The following is a 23221-nucleotide window of genomic DNA, read 5'->3' as shown; positions in this document are numbered from 1 at the left end:
CTTCTTTGCCTCCATAGATAACGTTTTTTGACTCCACATATACCTCAACGCACCACTCACCTTTTTTCCCTCATCAATTCTATGATTAACCTCATCCTTCATAAATCCATCCGCCGACACGTCAACTCCCAAGTATCTGAAAACATTCACTTCTTCCATACTCCTCCTCCCCAATTTGATATCCAATTTTTCTTTATCTAAATCATTTGACACCCTCATCACCTTACTCTTTTCTATGTTCACTTTCAACTTTCTACCTTTACACACATTCCCAAACTCATCCACTAACCTTTGCAATTTTTCTTTAGAATCTCCCATAAGCACAGTATCATCAGCAAAAAGTAACTGTGTCAATTCCCATTTCGAATTTGATTCCCCATAATTTAATCCCACCCCTCTCCCAAACACCCTAGCATTTACTTCCTTTACAACCCCATCTATAAATATATTAAACAACCATGGTGACATTACACATCCCTGTCTAAGACCTACTTTTACCGGGAAGTATTCTCCCTCTCTTCTACACACCCTAACCTGAGCCTCACTATCCTCATAAAAACTCTTTACAGCATTTAATAACTTACCACCTATTCCATATACTTGCAACATCTGCCACATTGCTCCTCTATCCACTCTATCATATGCCTTTTCTAAATCCATAAATGCAATAAAAACTTCCCTATCTTTATCTAAATACTGTTCACATATATGCTTCAATGTAAACACCTGATCTACACATCCCCTACCCACTCTAAAACCTCCTTGCTCATCCGCAATCCTACATTCTGTCTTACCTCTAATTCTTTCAATTATAACCCTACCGTACACTTTTCCTGGTATACTCAGTAAGCTTATTCCTCTATAATTTTTACAGTCTCTTTTGTCCCCTTTCCCTTTATATAAAGGGACTATACATGGTCTCCGCCAATCCCTAGGTACCTTCCCCTCTTTCATACATTTATTAAACAAAAGTACCAACCACTCCAACACTATATCCCCCCCTGCTTTTAACATTTCTGTCATGATCCCATCAGTTCCAGCTGCTTTACCCCCTTTCATTTTACGTAATGCCTCACGTACCTCCCCCACACTTACATTCTGCTCTTCTTCACTCCTAAAAGATGGTATACCTCCCTGACCAGTGCATGAAATTACTGCCTCTGTTTCTTCCTTAACATTTAAAAGTTCCTCAAAATATTCTCGCCATCTACCCAATACCTCCATCTCCCCATCTACTAACTCCCCTACTCTGTTTTTAACTGACAAATCCATATTTTCCCTAGGCTTTCTTAACTTGTTTAACTCACTCCAAAATTTTTTCTTATTTTCATTAAAATTTCTTGACAGTGCCTCTCCCACTCTATCATCTGCTCTCCTTTTGCACTCTCTCACCACTCTCTTTACCTTTCTTTTACTCTCCATATACTCTGCTCTTCTTATAACACTTCTGCTTTGTAAAAACCTCTCATAAGCTACCTTTTTCTCTTTTATCACACCCTTTACTTCATCATTCCACCAATCACTCCTCTTTCCTCCTGCCCCCACCCTCCTATAACCACAAACTTCTGCCCCACATTCTAATACTGCATTTTTAAAACTATTCCAACCCTCTTCAACCCCCCCACTACTCATCTTTGCACTAGCCCACCTTTCTGCCAATAGTCGCTTATATCTCACCCGAACTTCCTTCTCCCTTAGTTTATACACTTTCACCTCCCTCTTACTTGTTGTTGCCACCTTCCTCTTTTCCCATCTACCTCTTACTTTAACTGTAGCTACAACTAAATAATGATCCGATATATCAGTTGCCCCTCTATAAACATGTACATCCTGGAGCCTACCCATCAACCTTTTATCCACCAATACATAATCTAATAAACTACTTTCATTACGTGCTACATCATACCTTGTATATTTATTTATCCTCTTTTTCATAAAATATGTATTACTTATTACCAAATTTCTTTCTACACATAGCTCAATTAAAGGCTCCCCATTTACATTTACCCCTGGCACCCTAAATTTACCTACTACTCCCTCCATAACATTTTTACCCACTTTAGCATTGAAATCCCCAACCACCATTACTCTCACACTTGATTCAAAACTCCCCACGCATTCACTCAACATTTCCCAAAATCTCTCTCTCTCCTCTACACTTCTCTCTTCTCCAGGTGCATACACGCTTATTATAACCCACTTTTCACATCCAATCTTTATTTTACTCCACATAATCCTTGAGTTAATACATTTATAGTCCCTCTTTTCCTGCCATAGCTTATCCTTCAACATTATTGCTACTCCTTCTTTAGCTCTAACTCTATTTGAAACCCCTGATCTAATCCCATTTATTCCTCTCCACTGAAACTCTCCCACCCCCTTCAGCTTTGTTTCACTTAAAGCCAGGACATCCAGCTTCTTCTCATTCATAACATCCACAATCATCTCTTTCTTATCTGCACAACATCCACGCACATTCAGACTTCCCACTTTGACAATTTTCTTCTTCTTATTCTTTTTAGTAATCTTTACAGGAAAAGGGGTTACTAGCCCATTGTTCCCGGCATTTTAGTTGACTTTTACAACACGCATGGCTTACGGAGGAAAGATTCTTATTCCACTTCCCCATGGATATAAAAGGAAAATTAATAAGACCAAGAACTATTAAGATAAAATCAACGAAAACTCAGATGAGTGTGTATAAATAAATGTGTACATGTATGTGTAGTATGACCTAAGTGTAAGTAGAAGTAGCAAGACATGCCTGTAATCTTGCATATTTATGAGACAGACAAAAGACATCAGCAATCCTACCATCATGTAAAACAATCACAGGCTTCGTTTTACACTCACTTGGCAGGACGGTAGTACCTCCCTGGGTGGTTGCTGTCTACCAACCTACATGAATTCCAGGAGTATATAGAGACTGAAGGACTGAAACCTGAACAAGTGTTCAATTGTGACGAAACAGGCCTCTTTTGGAAAAAAATGCCAAAGAGGACCTTCATTACACAAGAGGAAAAGGCAATGCCAGGACACAAGCCTATGAAAGACAGGCTGACGCTAATGTTCTGTGCTAATGCTAGTGGGGATTTCAAAGTGAAGCCATTACTAGTGTACCATTCAGAAAATCCCAGTGTGTTCAGGAAAAACAATGTTATGAAGAGTAAATTGTGTGTGTTTTGGAAATCTAATAGTAAGGCATGGGTCACGAGGGAAATTTTCGTCGAGTGGTTCAATGAAGTGTTTGGCCCTAGTGTGAAGGAGTATCTCCTGGAAAAGAAATTGGATCTCAAGTGCCTGCTAGTAATGGACAATGCACCTGCTCATCCTCCAAACTTGGATGACCAAATTTTTGAGGAGTTTGGGTTTATCACAGTAAAGTTCTTGCCCCCGAATACCACTCCTCTCCTCCAGCCCATGGACCAGCAGGTCATTGCAAACTTTAAAAAACTCTACACAAAAGCAATGTTTCACAAGTGCTTGACTGTGACCAGACACTCACTTGACCCTAAGGGAATTTTGGAGAGAACACTTCAGCATCCTTCATTGCATAACCCTTATAGGTATTGCTTGGGAGGGAGTGACTACCAGAACTTTGAACTCTGCCTGGAGAAAATTGTGGCCAGATTGTGTCGACAAGAGGGATTTTGAAGGGTTTGGGACTGACCCTGATGAGCCTATGTCTGTTGTAAAATAAATTGTGGCACTGGGGAGTTCCATGGGGTTGGATGTGAGTTTGGAGGATGTGGAAGAATTGGTGGAAGACCACAACGAAGAGCTCACCACTGAGGAGCTGCAAGAGCTTCAGCAGGAAGAGCAACACATCGCAGCTCAGAATCTTGCTGCAGAGGAGGAGGAAGAGAGATGGAAGAAAGTGCCTTCTTCAGAAATTAAAGAGATTTTTACTATGTGGGGTAAGATGGAAAGCTTTATGGAGAAACATCACCCTAACAAGGTTGTTGCAAGCCATATTGGCAGCATGTACCATGACAAAGTCTTGGGCCATTTGAGGGAAGTGTTAAAGAGACGCCAGAAACAGAGCTCTCTCCACAGTTATTTTGCGAGACAGGACTCCATTGACTCTCAAGGTGGTCCTAGTGGCATTAAGAAACAGAGAAGACAAGCAACCCCAGAAAAGCAATTGGTACCTGAGGTGTTGATGGAAGGGGATTCCTCTTCCAAACTGTAAACAATCCAATCTCTCTCCTCTTCCAGTCTCTCATACACTAAGAAGAATCTCCAATAAAGGTAAGTGTTATGCTGTTAATGTTTCATTCATCATTTCCCATTGTATTGGTTATGTACTACATGTATATTTCATGTAAAATTTTTTTTTGTTTTAATGCTTCTGGGTGTCAGGAACGGATTAATTGTATTTACATTATTTCTTATAGGGAAAATTGATTCGTAAATCGTAAATTTCGTTTATAGTAATGGCTCCAGGAACGGATTGATTACGAAAAACGAGGGACCACTGTATCTTTGTCTGTATATCATTGTGTGTGTGCTGCAAAGTACAGGTTCACTGTAATACTTATTCATAAGCCTTTTTCTTTTAACCCTTTGAGGGTTTTGGACGTACTAGTACGGCTTACGACCCAGGGTTTTTGACGTACTAGTACGCCTAAATTCTAGCACCCTCAAATCTAGTGGGAGAAAGCTGGTAGGCCTCCATATGAAAGAATGGGTCTGTGGTCAGTGTGCACAATATAAAAAAAATCCTGCAGCACACAGTGCATAATGAGAAAAAAAACTTTGACCGTTTTTTTGGAATAAAACAGCAACTTTGCACTGTATTTTCGTATGGTATTTATTGTTGTATTCTAGTTTTCTTAGTCTCATTTTATAGAATGGAAGGCATATCATAGAAATTAATATGATTTTGACTGGTTTTACAATGAAAAGTACCTTGAAATTGAGCTCAAAGTAGCAGAAATGTTCGATTTTTACCAAAGTTCAAAAGTAAACAAATCATGCCAAGCGTCCAATACACGTCAACTGGTGAGTCTAATATTCTTTTGCAAGTGTGCCAATATGATTCATACCATTTTTTACACTAATGCAGTAGTCTGCATAACAGTAAATCTTCTATTTTTTGTGAGAATAAAAATTCAAAGTGGAAAGCAAAAGAATGTAAGAGGGGCCTTGAGACGTGACTAATGAACAGAGGAAATGTTGTTTTAGTGCCAGGAATGTATTTCTTGTTTGTTCTGGACCCTATTCAGAAATTGGCATCTTTTGAAATTTGTGTGAAATTGGCAAAATTGCTAAATTCTGACCACTGTACTGGATAGTTAAAATTGGTAAATGGGTGGTTTCTTGCACTCATTCAATAGAAAAAATGGAGTTCTAGCGAAATATTCATGTTTTTTGTCGACTAGTACAGTGGAACTGGCCGAAAATGGGGCTCAAAGTGGGCAAAATCACCGATCCGTAAACATCGCCGAGACCGCTAACTTCGCGAGAGCATAATTCCTTAAGTTTTCCATCAAATTTCATATTTTTGGTGTCATTATGATCGGGAAAAGATTTTCTATCTTTTCATAAGAATTTTTTTTTTTTTTTAAATTTGGCCGACCCTGAGAACGAGTCTCGGAGAGGGCCTGTCGACCCTCAAAGGGTTAACCATTTTTTTTTTCCTAGATGATACACACACACTGATTTCTCCCCGTTTTCCAGCTTATTACCTTCACTTTTTTTTTATAACAAGTCGGCCGTCTCCCACCATGGCAGGGTGACCCAAAAAGAAAATACTTTCATCATCATTCACTTCACTTTTATTGATGTTAAACTGCTCTCCAAAGAAAACTGAAATATCAGTGTAAAAATTATCTTTGTTTTTTGAGCACGTACATTTAGGTTTTGCCTTATGAATTGTCTTTGCTGTGAAGATATTTTCTTGCATAGTTTTATTCTGTTGTGTTGCAAACAATTAGTTATAATATTTTAATATTTTTCATGTGTGCTCTAAAAAGCTCATAAATACAACTTTATATGCTAATTTGGATGTATAGTTCATACATCTGTTATTTGCCCACCCTGCCTTGGTGAGATATGGTCAGTTTCTTGAAAGAAGTTGAGTATACTAGGAACACAGTAAGGCCTACCACTAATGTTATGTCTACGAGACTAGCTCCACTCTAATCCTAATGCTGTACTTTATCCTTTACAATAACTTTGTTCTTTATTCTTCAAGTCTTCCCTTAATGTTAATACTGTTCCTGTTCCCTCAGTTTACTTCTCCACTGCTAAGTAGCTTGTATGGTACCATATTAAATGCTTTCATAATCTGAAAATGTGTGCAGTTCATTCAGCTCTTTCTGTCTAACCTTTAAGAGTTGACAAATATATGAGAGGTTGGATTTGAGTAAGACCTGCCTAGCATGGGCCAGTAGGTCTACTGCAGTGTCTACTGTAGTATCGGCGCGCCTCTGGCAAGACAGTGATGGAGTGAGTGACGAAAGTGTTTTTTCTTTTTCGTGTCACCCTGTCAATGTGGAAAACAATGTGTTAAAAAAAAATGATGTAGTTTGGTTTAGTTTGATAGTGCTGATCTAAAACCTACAAGGTATTGGTCCTAAACTTGCTGCACATAGAAATTACACCTTGCAAAAGCAAGAAGCTTAGTGGATGATGCATCAGTACAGTGAGTACACTAACATATAACATAATTGATGTAAAAGGATCAACACAATCATTAACAGATCCCTAACTCTCGTCAAGAGCGAATTGGATAACTTCTTTGCATTAGTTCCTGATAATTAAAAAAAATGTAAAACTTGTGGAATTATGCAGGTGTGAATTTGGTCAGGCATTTTATTCATCTGATTTTGCCCACTTTGAGGGCTATATGTGGCCTATTGCAATTCTTAAACTGACAAAATTCATAGGTATTTTGCTATTATGCCTTTCACCCTCTCCATTGGTCATAGCAGAGTCCAAATTAATCACTTCCTCAGGTGTCTTATGTAAAACATTCCCTCGATTTTGAATTCAGTCACACAATTTTTTCTGATTTTTCCAACAATTGAAGTAGACCTAGTAAGAACCCATAACAGACCACAGGATAGGGCCCCCAACATGCTTTTCCAGGATTCTAGCTCAACATTGACCATTTCTTGCCAGTTTGATACCTATTTCAGACCACTTCAGGTCTTAAACTGACCAGGATCTTGTTTATTTCGCTAGTGTGTCCTTTATTGGCACTAGGAAACGACTGACAAGAACCACAAAAACCACCCTAGAGAATGTCCCGAAGCTATCATAAAATCCCAAGCACTGGGTCAGAGGTTAGCTGTGTCCTTGATACACTGTGTGCATTAGGATTTTTGTACATGTATATTTTTTTTTTTCCAACAAGTTGGCCGTCTCCCACCGAGGCAGGGTGACCCAAAAAAGAAAGAAAATCCCCAAAAAGAAAATACTTTCATCATCATTCAACACTTTCACCACACTCGCACATTATCACTGTTTTTGTAGAGGTGCTCAGAATACAACAGTTTAGAAGCATATACGTATAAAGATACACAACATATCCCTCCAAACTGCCAATATCCCAAACCCCTCCTTTAAAGTGCAGGCATTGTACTTCCCATTTCCAGTACTCAAGTCCGACTATATGAACATAGCCGGTTTCCCTGAATCCCTTCACTAAATATTACCCTGCTCACACTCCAACAGATTGTCAGGTCCCAAGTATCATTCGCCTCCATTCACTCCTATCTAACACGCTCATGCACGCTTGCTGGAAATCCAAGCCCCTAGCCCACAAAACCTCCTTTACCCCCTCTTTCCAACCCTTTCGAGGACGACCCCTACCCCTCCTTCCTTCCCCTATAGATTTATATGCTTTCCATGTCATTCTACTTTGATCCATTCTCTCTAAATGACCAAACCACCTCAACAACCCCTCTTCTGCTCTCTGACTAATGCTTTTATTAACTCCACACCTTCTCCTAATTTCCACACTCCGAATTTTCTGCATAATATTTACACCACACATTGCCCTTAGACAGGACATCTCCACTGCCTCCAACCGTCTCCTCGCTGCTGCATTTACCACCCAAGCTTCACATCCATATAAGAGTGTTGGTACTACTATACTTTCATACATTCCCTTCTTTGCCTCCATAGATAACGTTTTTTGACTCCACATATACCTCAACGCACCACTCGCCTTTTTTCCCTCATCAATTCTATGATTAACCTCATCCTTCATAAATCCATCCGCCGACACGTCAACTCCCAAGTATCTGAAAACATTCACTTCTTCCATACTCCTCCTCCCCAATTTGATATCCAATTTTTCTTTATCTAAATCATTTGATACCCTCATCACCTTACTCTTTTCTATGTTCACTTTCAACTTTCTACCTTTACACACATTCTCAAACTCTTCCACTAACCTTTGCAATTTTTCTTTAGAATCTCCCATAAGCACAGTATCATCAGCAAAAAGTAACTGTCAGTTCCCATTTTGAATTTGATTCCTCATAATTTAATCCCACCCCTCTCCCGAACACCCTAGCATTTACTTCTTTTACAACCCCATCTATAAATATATTAAACAACCATGGTGACATTACACATCCCTGTCTAAGACCTACTTTTACCGGGAAGTAGTCTCCCTCTCTTCTACACACCCTAACCGGAGCCTCACTATCCTCATAAAAACTCTTTACAGCATTTAATAACTTACCACCTATTCCATATACTTGCAACATCTGCTACATTGCTCCTCTATCCACTCTATCATATGCCTTTTCTAAATCCATAAATGCAATAAAAACTTCCCTACCTTTATCTAAATACTGTTCACATATATGCTTCAATGTAAACACTTGATCTACACATCCCCTACCCACTCTGAAGCCTCCCTGCTCATCCGCAATCCTACATTCTGTCTTACCTCTAATTCTTTCAATTATAACCCTACCGTATACTTTTCCTGGTATACTCAGTAAACTTATTCCTCTATAATTTTTACAATCTCTCTTGTCCCCTTTCCCTTTATATAAAGGGACTATACATGCTCTCCACCAATATGTACTATAAAAAAAGAATGGCCTGTTAAAGGATCCTGAGGAATACTTACTGAAAAGCTTGGCCAACCATTTTCCCATGTCTTCTGGTTAGAGGCTTGTGATTCTAGGAATTGGATCTGTTTTTCATTTCCTTGGATCTAACCTGATTTCCTCCAATTCCTTAGAAATCAGGTGCTGTATGGTCCCTTCTGTCATTCTTGGGGCAGTTATTATCCCTCTCAGTCAAGAGGCCCTCCTAAACTTGTTCTCAGGGTCGAAAATTTTTTGGAAAAAAAAAAAAATTATGAAATGACAGAGAATCTTTTCCTTATCATAATGGCACCAAAAGTATGAAATTTAATGGAAAACTTATGGAATTATGTTCTCGCGAAGTTAGCGGTCTCGATGTTTACGCATTGGCGATTTCGCCCACTTTTAGCCCTATTTTCGGCCAATTCCAGTGTACTAGTCGACAAAACTTATAACCATTTTGCTAGAATTTTTTTTTTTTTTTATTATCACACTGGCCGATTCCCACCAAGGCAGGGTGGCCCGAAAAAGAAAAACTTTCACCATCATTCACTCCATCACTGTCTTGCCAGAAGGGTGCTTTACACTACAGTTTTTAAACTGCAACATTAACATCCCTCCTTCAGAGTGCAGGCACTGTACTTCCCATCTCCAGGACTCAAGTCCGGCCTGCCGGTTTCCCTGAACCCCTTCATAAATGTTACTTTGCTCACACTCCAACAGCACGTCAAGTATTAAAAACCATTTGTCTCCATTCACTCCTATCAAACACGCTCACACATGCCTGCTGGAAGTCCAAGCCCCTCGCACACAAAACCTCCTTTGCCCCCTCTCTCCAACCTTTCCTAGGCCTACCCCGCCTTCCTTCCACTACAGACTGATACACTCTTGAAGTCATTCTGTTTCGCTCCATTCTCTCTACATGTCCAAACCACCTCAACAACCCTTCCTCAGCCCTCTGGACAACAGTTTTGGTAATCCCGCACCTCCTCCTAACTTCCAAACTACGAATTCTCTGCATTATATTCACGCCACACATTGCCTTCAGACATGACATCTCCACTGCCTCCAGCCATTTTTTTTTTCTGTCGAATGAGTACAAGAAACCACCCATTTACCGATTTCAACTATCCATTAAAGTGGTCAGAAATTGGCAATTTTGCCAATTTCACACAAATTTCAGAAGATGCCAGTTTCCAAATAGGGTCCAGAATAAACAAGACAGACATTCCTGGCACTAAAATAACATTTTCTCTGTTCATTAGTCACATCCCCAGGCCCCTCTTACATCTCTTTTGCTTTCCACTTTGAATTTTTATTCTCACAAAAAAATAGAAGATTTACTGTTATGCAACTACTGCATTAGTGTAGAAAAGGTGTAGAAATGGTATAAATAATATCAGTGCACTTGTGAGAGAATATTAGACTCGCCAGTTGACGTGTAATGGACGCTTGGCATATTTGTTTACTTTTGAACTTTGGCAAAAATTGAACATTTCTGCTACCTTGAGCTCAATTTCAATGTACTTTTAATTGTGAAACCAATCAAAATCATCTCAGTTTCTGTAATATGTCTTCCATTCTATAAAATGAGACCAGAAAAACTAAATACAGTGGTCCCTCGCTTTTCGTAGTTCTCGGGAATCATAGATTTCGAAAATCATAGGGATATTTTCGTATAAGCATGGGCTCGCTAATCATAGGTTGACTCGCAAGTAGTAGTTCGTCCGGGACGCGTACACACAGTGTGAGCCGGGGCGGCCTCCCTACCCAGCCAGTCTGGCCTCCCTACCCAGCCAGTCTGGCATTGTTTACCAGTGAGCGAAGGTCCCCTCGCGTGCTCCTACGAAATATTTCATAATATTCCACTCATTTTAGTGCTTGCAAGTACTAAATAAGCTACCCTGGCTCCAAAGAAAGCTCCCAGTGCCAAGCGTGTGGTAAAGAAGGTGAGAAATATGATTGAATTTAAGAACAGCAACAGATAGCAGCTCAGAATCTTGCTGCAGAGGAGGAGGAAGAGAGAGATGGAAGAAGGTGCCTTCTTCAGAAATTAGAGATTTTTGCTATGTGGGGTAAGATGGAAAACTTTATGGAGAAACATCACCCTGACAAGGTTGTTGCAAGCCATGTTGGCAACATGTACAGTGACAAAGTCTTGGGCCATTTGAGGGAAGTGTTAAAGAGACGCCAGAAACAGAGCTCTCTCCACAGTTATTTTGCGAGACAGGACTCAAGTGACTCTCAAGGTGGTCCTAGTGGCATTAAGAAACAGAGAAGAGAAGCAACCCCAGAAAAGCAATTGGTACATGAGGTGTTGATGGAAGGGGATTCCCCTTCCAAACTGTAAACAATCCAATCTCTCTCCTCTTCCAGTCTCTCATACACTAAGAAGAATCTCCAATAAAGGTAAGTGTTATGCTGTTAATGTTTCATTCATCATTTCCCATTGTATTGTTTATGTACTACATCTATATTTCATGTAAAAAAATTTTTTGTTTTAATACTTCTGGGTGTCAGGAACGGATTAATTGTATTTACATTATTTCTTATGGGGAAAATTGATTCGCAAATCGTATATTTCGATAATAGCAACTCCAGGAACGGATTAACTACGAAAAACGAGGGACCACTGTACAACCATAAATACCACATGAAAATACAGTGCAAAGTCTCTGTTTTAAACCAAAAACATGGTCAGAGTTTTTTTTTTTTTTCTCATTATGCACTGTGCTGCAGGAATTTTTTTATACTGTGCACACTGACCACAGACCCATTCTTTCATGTATAGGCCTACCAGCTTTCTCTCGCTAGATTTGAAGGAGCTAGAATTTACGCATACTAGTACGTCAATAACCCTGGCGCGTAAGCCGTACTAGTATGTCAGAAACCCTGAAAGAGTTAAGTGACTTATAACGTTTCAGTAACAAATCAGGTTCCATCATTGGGATTCATTTCATTACCATGTACAAACCATAAGACATCATTGAAAATACAATCCAATGTTAGCAAAGCATTGTTGGTATTTTTTTTTTCTTGTGTTTAGCTAATGTTTTATATTTTCAGTGACTTGTAACTTGTACATTGTCATATTCCAGAAATGAATCATGATGGTGATTGACTTGTCACCAAAACATTGATACACATCTAAATAAATGTCCTAAGAAAATTAGAAGTTTTTACCACCTACTATGAAATTTGTTTTGATGTTGATATTGATGATGAATACTGTTATTATGATCAGAATAATGTACTTCAGTCTCTTATTCCATTATATCTCAGAATTGTTTTTTTTTTTTTCTTTCAACAAGTTGGGCGTCTCCCACCGAGGCAGGGTGACCCAAAAAAGAAAGAAAATCCCCAAAAAGAAAATTCTTTCATCATCATTCAACACTTTCACCACACTCACACATTATCACTGCTTTTGCAGAGGTGCTCAGAATACAACAGTTTAGAAGCATATACGTATAAAGATACACAACATATCCCTCCAAACTGCCAATATCCCAAACCCCTCCTTTAAAGTGCAGGCATTGTACTTCCCATTTCCAGGACTCAAGTCCGACTATAAGAAAATAACCGGTTTCCCTGAATCCCTTCACTAAATATTACCCTGCTCACACTCCAACAGATCGTCAGGTCCCAAGTATCATTCGTCTCCATTCACTCCTATCTAACACGCTCGTGCACGCTTGCTGGAAGTCCAAGCCCCTCGCCCACAAAACCTCCTTTACCCCCTCTTTCCAACCCTTTCGAGGACGACCCCTACCCCTCTTTCCTTCCCCTATAGATTTATATGCTTTCCATGTCATTCTACTTTGATCCATTCTCTCTAAATGACCAAACCACCTCAACAACCCCTCTTCAGCCCTCTGACTAATGCTTTTATTAACTCCACACCTTCTCCTAATTTCCACACTCCGAATTTTCTGCATAATATTTACACCACACATTGCCCTTAGACAGGACATCTCCACTGCCTCCAACCGTCTCCTCGCTGCTGCATTTACCACCCAAGCTTCACATCCATATAAGAGTGTTGGTACTACTATACTTTCATACATTCCCTTCTTTGCCTCCATAGATAACGTTTTTTGACTCCACATATACCTCAACGCACCACTCGCCTTTTTTCCCTCATCAATTCTATGATTAACCTCATCCTTCATAAATCCATCCGCCGACACGTCAACTCCCAAGTATCTGAAAACATTCACTTCTTCCATACTTCTCCCCAATTTGATATCCAATTTTTCTTTATCTAAATCATTTGATACCCTCATCACCTTACTCTTTTCTATGTTCACTTTCAACTTTCTACCTTTACACACATTCTCAAACTCATCCACTAACCTTTGCAATTTTTCTTTAGAATCTCCCATAAGCACAGTATCGTCAGCAAAAAGTAACTGTGTCAATTCCCATTTTGAATTTGATTCCCCATAATTTAATCCCACCCCTCTCCTGAACACCCTAGCATTTACTTCTTTTACAACCCCATCTATAAATATATTAAACAACCATGGTGACATTACACATCCCTGTCTAAGACCTACTTTTACCGGGAAGTAGTCTCCCTCTCTTCTACACACCCTAACCTGAGCCTCACTATCCTCATAAAAGCTCTTTACAGCATTTAGTAACTTACCACCTATTCCATAAACTTGCAACATCTGCCACATTGCTCCTCTATCCACTCTATCATATGCCTTTTCTAAATCCATAAATGCAATAAAAACTTCCCTACCTTTATCTAAATACTGTTCACATATATGTTTCAATGTAAACACTTGATCTACACATCCCCTACCCACTCTGAAGCCTCCTTGCTCATCCGCAATTCTACATTCTGTCTTACCTCTAATTCTTTCAATTATAACTCTACCGTATACTTTTCCTGGTATACTCAGTAAACTTATTCCTCTATAATTTTTACAATCTCTTTTGTCCCCTTTCCCTTTATATAAAGGAACTATACACGCTCTCCTCCAATCAATAATGTGTGATATAACTTTATTTTTAATATTTCTTGCAGTCGTTGTTGGATGAACCCAACCCTAATTCTCCAGCAAACAGTTTGGCGGCACAGCTTTATCAGGAGAATCGTCGTGAATATGAAAAACGTGTAGCTGCTATTGTAGAGCAAAGCTGGCTCAATTTTCAAGTGAGTGCCCCTTGCAGTGCTTACATGTATGTACTTTAATTTTGTTTTGATACCCATTAAGTAAGTACTGATAATTTCTCAGTGTTTCTCTTGAATTTGTGTATATAAAGATGCATATTTTGATAACACTGCAAAACACTGTGCTGATTTGGGAACCTTAGGGGATGTGCAGAACATTAAAACATATATGTTAATAAAATTTAGATACTGTACATGTAAAAAAGTATTTGTTGCTTTTATGGATTTAGTAAAAGCATATGAAGTGGAAAAGCTGAACTTTAGTTTTTTGTTTCAAGTCACCCTGCCACTGTGGGATATGGCTGGTGTGAAAGTATAAACTAAGGGAGGAAGAAGTTCAGGTGAGATATAAGCAACTATTGGCAGAAAGGTGGGCTAGTGCAAGTATGAGTAGTGGGAGGGGTTGAAGAGGGTTGGAATAGTTTTAAAAGTGCAGTACTAGAATGTGGGGCAGAGGTTTGTGGCTGTAGGAGGGTGGGTGCAGGAGGAAAGAGGAGTGATTAGTGGAATGATGAAATAAAGGGTGTGATGAAAGAGAAAAAGGTAGCTTATGAGAGGTTTTTTACAAAGCAGAAATGTTATAAGAAGAGCAGAGTATATGGAGAGTAAAAGAAAGGTGAAGAGAGTGGTAAGAGTGTAAAAGGAGAGCAGATGATAGTGGGAGAGGCACTGTCAAGAAATTTTGATGAAAATAAGAAAAAAATTTGGAGTGAGATAAACAAGTTAAGAAAGCCTAGGGAACAAATGGATTTGTCAGTTAAGAACAGAGTAGGGGAGTTAGTAGATGGAGATGAAGGTATTGGGTAGATGGCAGGAGTATTTTGAGGAACTTTTAAGTGTCGACGAAGAAAGGGAGGCGGTAATTTCATGCACTGGCCAGGGAGGTATACCATCTTTTAGGAGTGAAAAAGAGCAGGATGTGAGTGTAGGGGAGGTGTGTGAGGCATTACGTAGAATGAAAGGGGGTAAAGCAGCTGGAACTGATGGGATCAGGACAGAAATGTTAAAAGCAGGGGGTGATAGTGTTGGAGTGGTTGGTGTTTTTTTTTAGTAAATGTATGAAAGAGGGGAAGGTACCTAGGGATTGGCAGATAGCATGTATAATTCCTTTATATAAAGGGAAGAGGGACAAAAGAGATTGTAAAAATTATAGAGGAATAAGTTTATCGAGTATACCAGGAAAGGTGTATGGTAGGGTTGTTATTGAAAGAATTAGAGGCAAGACAGTATGTAGGATTGCTGATGAGCAAGGAGGTTTTAGAATGGGTAGGGGATGTGTAGATCAAGTGTTTATATTGAAGCATATATGTGAACAGTATTTAGATAAAGGTAGGGAAGTTTTCATTGCATTTATGGATTTAGAAAAGGCATATGATAGAGTGGATAGGGGAGCAATGTGGCAGATGTTGCAAGTATATGGAATAGGTGGTTAGTTACTAAATGCTGTAAAGAAGTTTAATGAGGATAGGCTCAGGTTAGGGTGTGCAGAAGAGACGAAGATTACTTCCCGGTAAAGGTGGGTCTTAGACAGGGATGTGTAATGTCACCATGGTTGTTTGATGTATTTATAGATGGGGTTGTAAAAGAAGTAAATGCTAGGGTGTTGGGGAGAGGGGTGGGATTAAATTATAGGGAATCTAATACAAAATGGGAATTGACAGTTACTTTTTGCTGATGATACTGTGTTTATGGGAGATTCTAAGGAAAAGTTGCAAAGGTTAGCAGACGAGTTTGGGAGTGTGTGTAAAGGTAGAAAGTAGAAAGTGAACATAGAAAAGAGTAAGGTGATCTTGGACTTCCAGCAAGCATGCGTGAGCATGTTAGATAGGAGTGAATGGAGATGAATGGTATTTGGGACCTGACAAGCTGTTGGAGTGTGAGCAGGATAATATTTAGTGAAGGGATTCAGGAAAACTGGTTATTTTTATATAGCCAGACTTGAATCCTGGAAATGGGAAGTACAATGCCTGCACTTTAAAGGAGGGGTTTGGGATATTGGCAGTTTAGAGGGATATGTGTATCTTTATACAGTAGGGCCCCACTTACACGGCAGGTTAGGTTCCAGGCTACCGCCATAAAGCGGAAATCGCTGTAAAGTGGAACACCCTTTTTTTCCCCCCCTTATAAATGCATACAAATACTAGATAACAAGTTTACACTAACATATATTAAGTTAGCAATAGAACTAAGCATAAAAAAACAATAAAAAAGTACAATGCACACACAGTGCACTCATTACTTACCTTAAAATATTTAGAGTCTTAATCTAGGGTGAGATGAGTAGTATTTATTGTAAGAAATCAAGTGTGGTATATATGGTAGTCAGCCGGGCTACCATACCAGTCCACCCCACCCACACACAATATTCTATTACATTTAAGCATCCCAGAGCGATAAAATGCATATACAGTTTACTCATTACTTACCTTAAAATATTTGTAGTTTTAATCTAGGGTGAGATGAGTAGTGTTTATTGTAAGAAATCAAGTGTGGTAAGTATGGTAGCCAGCCGGGCTACCATACCAGGCCATTCCAACCACACATATATTCTATGATATTTAACCCGTAAACGGTCCAAACGTATACATATGTTTTTTCAACATTTGAAAGTATGTAAAAAAAAATTGATCTTTTTGTTTTTTACATTTGAAAATGTGTAAAAAAGCTTTGATCTACTTTTTTTTTTTGTTTGAAAATATGTAAACAAAACGTAGATCTACTTTTGTAGCACTACACATGTGAACGTAGATCTGCTTGGACCGTTTACGGGTTAAGCATCCCAGAGCAATAAAATGCATATACAGTTCACTCATTACTTACCTTAAAATATTTGTAGTCTTAATGTAGGGTCAGGAGTGAGTAAACGAGATAAAATGAATAAATGAGAGAGAGAGAGAGAGAATGAGTACATGAGGGAGGACAGGCGCAGAGTTATGTAAACAAACCAGGCGAATGTAAGTTTTGTAAACAAAGTGTACACGTCTGGTTTGTGTACAAGTTACATTGTGTACAAGTTGTCTCTACATTGATACGGTAGAATAAATAAAGAAGAACACTTCCATTCTCATGTAACACCATTTTTAGAAGATATGATGCTCTGAGTGAAGGCAATGGAAATAAGTCACTCTGACTTTTTTGGGTTATCCTAGGTTCTCTACACATATGCTGTTATGTATGATAATCTGTGTAACTGTATTTGTGTATACCTGAGTAAACTTACATACATACATACAAAAGGAATAATTTTCTACAGTTACCCCCAGTAACACATTTTCTCTTATGTTAGACTGGAGAAAGTGTTATTCTTGCCGTCACTTGTACAAGTTATCTGGCTACGACATCTCATATTTGTTTGTTTATTCTATTGTGGGGTGTATTTATCATTTTTATATGTTATGTATCGTGTTTATTATATAATTTTGAAAAAAATATCATGGATTAATGGAAATGTGTATACAGTGGACCCCGACATTCGATAAATCCGACATTCGATGCATTTTAATGCAAAAATTTCGCCTCAACATTCGATGGAAAACCCGACATTCGATATGATTCGTACGAGACGTGTCCACTTGTGGCCTGAACTGCCCCGTGTGTGCCAGTGTTTACAAGCCAGCCAGAGTGCGTGCATCTAAGGATACATTCGGTACATTCCATATTATCACTGTTTTTGGTGCTTGTTTCTGCAAAATAAGTCACCATGGGCCCCCAAGAAAGTTTCTAGTGCCAACCCTGTGGTAAAAAGGATGAGAATTAGTATGGAAATTAAGAAAGTTTTTGAAGGGTTTGGGGCTAACCCTGAGAAGCCTATGCCAGTTGTGGACTCCATTGTGCCTACTTCAAAAATTAAGGAAATGTGTGCAAAGTGGGTTGAACTGCAAACCTTTATGGATGAAAATCACCCTAACACAGCTATTGCAAGCCGTGCTGGTGACTATTACAATGACAATGTTATGGCCCATTTTAGACAAATCTTAAAGGAACAGTGACGGAGGTCCATTGACTCTCAAGCTGGTCCTAGTGGCATTAAAAGAAAGGAAGTAACCCTGGAAAAGGACTTGCTACTCAAATCCTAATGGAAGGGGATTCCCCTTCTAAACAGTAACAACTTCGACACACTCTCCTCCCATCCCATCAATCATCACCAGATCTTCATTAAGGGTAAGTGTCAATTATTCTATTGTTATTGTTGTTATTGTAATTATTCTATTGCTTTAAACTTAATATTTCATGTGGTAAAATTTTATTTTTTCATTCTTTTGGGTGTCTTGCACGGATTAATTTGATTTCCATTATTTCTCATGGGGAAAATTAATTTGACTTACGATATTTTCGACATTCGGTAGCTCTCGGGAACGGATTAGTATCGAATGTCGAGGGTCCACTGTATTAACGTAATGTACGACATTTAATGACTCGGTGATTATTATTATTATTTCTAATATGGGGTCATTTGTGCAAGTCGTCTGCTACCACATCTCATATTTGTTTATTCTGCTGTGGGGTGTATTTATCTTTATATGTTATGCATCGTGTTTATTATATAATTTTGAAAAAATATCATAGATGGATTAACGAAAATATGTATATTAACGTAATATACGACATTTAATGACTCGGTTATTATCATTACTAATATGACGTCTCGAGACATAACACACTTATTGATTTTAATGTGTACCTGCATGCCAGCACAGTATGTAAGTTTATTTAGGTACAGGTATACATAAGTATAATTATCAGAGTATATATAAAATATGAAATAACTTTTAAAAACACTTGAAATTTTGTTGTTTCCAGACATAATGGAGAGACTTAGTGCTTGGATCTCAGAGAATGTAAACAAACCGGGTGGGGCGCGGTGACCATATTAGAAAGTCAGGTGGGGGGAGCCGTATAGCAAGTGTTGGTCATAATTTGAAATGACCGTATTAGTGGAACGCCATAAAGCAAAATTCCATAAAGCGGGGCCCTACTGTACGTATATGCGTCTAAACTGTTGTATTCTGGGCACCTCTGCAAAAACAGTGATTGTGTGAGTGAGGTAAAAGTGTTGAATGATGATGAAAGTATTTTCTTTTTGGGGATTTTCTTTTTTGGGTCACCCTGCCTTGGTGGGAGACGGCCGACTTGTTCTTTGCAGAGGCGTCCGGATATGACAGTTTAGATAGTCACTTCAAATTGTCAATATCCCAAACCCTTTCTTTAAAGTGCAGGCATTGTACTTCCCATTTCCAGGACTCAAGTCCGGCTAACAGGTATCCCTAAATCCCTTCACAAAATATTACCCTACTCACACTCCAACAGCTCATATTATGGTTATCGAGTCCAACCCTTCTCACTCGTATAATATACATGCCTTTGGTGTACCTTTGAAGAGTTTCAAGAGTTTGTCTACTCTCTGCTCCCAGCCATGGGCCAAGCTCATCTGGTGCTTGCCTGGTCAACCAGGCTGTTGCTGCTGTAGGCCCACTGCCTCACATCCATCACAGCCTGGTTGATCTGGCACCTGGTGAAGATACTTGTCCAGTTTCCTCTTGAAGGCTTCTATGCTTGTTCCAGCCATGTTTCTGATATCTTCTGGTAAAATGTTGAAATAGTCTGGAACGCCAGATGTTGACAGTGTTCCCTTATTGTCCCTACTGCACCCCTGTTCCTCACTGGGTTTATTTTACACTTCCTCCCATCTTTCTCACTCCAGTATGTTATGGCAGTGTGCAGATTTGGAACCAGGCCCTTGTGTATTTTCCTGGTATATATTATCATGCATCTCTCTCTCCTCTGCACCAATGGGTACATGTTCAAGACTTGCAGGCATTCCCAGTAGTTTAGGTGCTTTACTGGCTCAATGTGAGCCGTACACAATCTCTGTATTTGTTTCACCTTCTTTGAACGGGGCTGTCAGCACTGAGCAATATTCTAAGTGAGGGAGCACTAGCGATTTGAAGAATGTCACCATTGGCATTATTTCCCTTGTTTTGAAAGTTCTCAGTACCCACCCCGTCATCTTCCTGGCTGACGTGATCTTTGTCTTATGGTCTTAACCCTTTGGGGGTTTTGGCCGTACTAGTACGGCTTACGACCCAGGGTTTTTGACGTACTTGTACGCCTGAATTCTAGTGCCCTCAAATCTAGTGGGAGAAAGCTGGTAGGCCTACATATGAAAGAATGGGTCTGTGGTCAGTGTGCACAGTATGAAAAAATCCTGCAGCACACAGTGCATAATGAGAGAAAAGAAACTGACTGTTTTTTTGGAATAAAACAGCGACTTTGCACTGTATTTTTGTTTGGTATTTATTGTTGTATTCTAGTTTTCTTGGTCTCATTTTATAGAATGGAAGACATATTACAGAAATTGAGATGATTTTGACTGGTTTTACAAAGAAAAGTACCTTGAAATTGAGCTCAAAGTAGCAGAAATGTTCGGTTTTTACCAAAGTTCAAAAGTGAACAAATAATGCCAAGCGTCCAATACACGTCAATTGGCGAGTCTAATATTCTCTTGCAAGTGCGCCAATATTATTTATATCATTTTTTACACTAATGCAGTAGTCTGCATAACAGTAAATCTTCTATTTTTTGTGAGAATAAAAATTCAAAGTGGGAAGCAAAAGAATGTAAGAGGGGCCTTGGGACATGACTAATGAACAGAGGAGATGTCATTTTAGTGCCAGGAATATCTTGTTTATTCTGGACCCTATTCAGAAATTGGCATCTTTTGAAATTTGTGTGAAATTGGCAAAATTGCTAAATTCTGACCACTATACTGGATAGTTGAAATTGGTAAATGGGTGGTTTCTTGCACTCATTCGATAGAAGAAAATGGAGTTCTAGCGAAATATTCATGTTTTTTGTCGACTAGTACAGTGGAGTTGGCCGAAAATAGGGCTGAAAGTGGGCAAAATCGCCGATGCGTAAACATCGCCGAGACCGCTAACTTCGTGAGAACATAATTCCGTAAGTTTTCCATCAAATTTTATACTTTTGGTGTCATTATGATCGGGAAAAGATTCTCTATTTTTTCATGTTTTTTTTTTTTTTTTTTTTTTTTTTTTTGCTAGTGGTACTTTCTACTTCTTTATAAACAGAGCATTCCATGAATCTGGTCCAGATGCTGAGTGAGTGGGCATGTTTTCCATTTCTTTTTAGAAAATCTGGGATTTGGACTAATGTCAGTTAGTTGGTCTGCGTGGACTTCTGGAGTAAAAAATATTTCTGCATTTTCTACCTTGCTGTCATTTAGTGGGTTGCTGAACACAGACTCATACTGTTCTTTTAGGATTTCACTCATTTCCTGTTCATCGGTATACGAGTCTCCTCTCAGTAGTGGTCCAATTCTACAGGTAGTTCTTAGCTTGGATTTTGCATAGGAATAGAAATATTTTGGGTTTCTTGCAATATCCTGTATGGCCCTTTGTTCCCTTTGTACTTCTGTCAGGTAGGACATAAGTTTATGCTCTAATTCAGTGATCTCTCGGCTAAGTCTATCTTTCCTCTCTTGTAGCATATTTGTGTTTTTAAGCAATTCAGTAACTCGTTTTCTTCTGTACCATCTCCTATGCTCTCTATATCTGATCTGCGTTTCCTTAATAGTACGTGTTTCATACATACCTTGTATGCTTCTATATTCAGCTTCTCTAGGCACTGGTGGGGATTTAGGTCGCTCATGTTTGATTTCCAGGGTATGACTGATAACTCTTGATTTATTTTTTCCCAGTCAATTCTATGATTGTTAAAATTAAACTTGCTGAACATCCCGTCTCTAACATTAGTGATAGTTTCTTAACCCTGAGTTAATACTTGTTTGAACCTCTATGATGTTATGATCAGAGTATATTGTTATGTCTCTGATTAGTTCCTCGTTGCCTCTGAATATCAGATCCAGGGTATTTTCATTTCTAGTGTGAGTTACCTGTTGGTTTAAAGACTACTATTCACAAAGCTTCATTAGTTCACTGGTATGTGCCTGTTGAGCCAGGGTGCTTCCCGGAGATATTTCTGGTATAACATTACTTTGCGCTATCTTCCATTTTACATGAGGCCCCTAGTGCACGTGCGGTGTGCAAAAAAAAAAAAATAAAAAAAAAAAAATACGAAAATTGGGTTATTCATACCAAAAAATAGCTGAACTTTCCGGCAACACTCTGGTATAATTATCATTATACGATGATTCTACAAGGAATTATAGTCTTTTATAACATGCATAGTGACAGCGCCTTGCGTAACATGCGCGCTGACGTGGCATTTTTTTTCCGTGTTTTTTTATATAATTTTCTCATATCTTTGTCTAATATAATACAGTTTCACCATTTGAGATCATGGTGGAGTGGGCAGAGCTAATATGGTCTAGGAACCAGTCAGGAACATCCCCTGGGAATAGTGCTGAGATGGTGGACATACACTAGCCAACAAAATATTCTATACTCATGCTAATATCAATTATAAGGCTTACTTACCTATCACAATTGATCTGATATGACATAGGGCAATATAATAATAGCATAGAAACATAAAAAGTATGCTAGAACAAATAATACATAGCATAATGACACAAATAACCTGCACATAGAAAGGAGCTTACGCCGCCCTTTCGGTCCAACTTGGACCGTTTACAAAGTCACACTAACGAGAAGTAGAGCAGGACGGGTATATATAGGCAGGAAGAGGTAGTGGTAGTAGTAGTAGTAGTGGTGGAGATGGAAGGAAGTAGTAATGGGGAAGTAAGGAGGAGCTGCCAGTGAAATACAAAGAAAGGGGAGCACTGCAAGGGAGCTAGGTGCCCACAGACGGAGAGCAAGAACACAGAGGTGGGGGGGGAGGGGAAATAATGAAATAAATAATGAAGGAACAGAAACACAAGACAGAAGAAAGACAACCCAGAAGAGAAAAAAGGAAAGAGGAAAGGGGAAAAGGGAGAAGAAGAAAAAAGGAGGAATCAGGTTTAGTCATGGGTATTCTTAAGGGAGCATATGGACAATTTTCC

At 39.0% G+C, this 23221-nt stretch overlaps 1 protein-coding gene across 1 annotated transcript in view; it reads left to right on the top strand.

The window, feature by feature from the left end:
• LOC128698398 (ubiquitin conjugating enzyme 6) overlaps positions 1–23221 on the top strand; it is a 55801-nt gene that overhangs the window by 13773 nt on the left and 18807 nt on the right. Inside the window, exon 2 of the mRNA XM_070094178.1 lies at positions 14092–14220. Coding sequence (XP_069950279.1) covers positions 14092–14220 — 129 coding nt within the window. The remainder of the gene's footprint in view (positions 1–14091; positions 14221–23221) is intronic.

The sequence above is a fragment of the Cherax quadricarinatus genome, chromosome 44 (genome assembly GCF_038502225.1).
Source record: "Cherax quadricarinatus isolate ZL_2023a chromosome 44, ASM3850222v1, whole genome shotgun sequence".
Taxonomy (NCBI): Eukaryota; Metazoa; Arthropoda; class Malacostraca; order Decapoda; family Parastacidae; genus Cherax; species Cherax quadricarinatus.
Note: the sequence above shows the minus strand (reverse complement) of the source record. Positions and strands in the feature narration are given on the sequence as shown.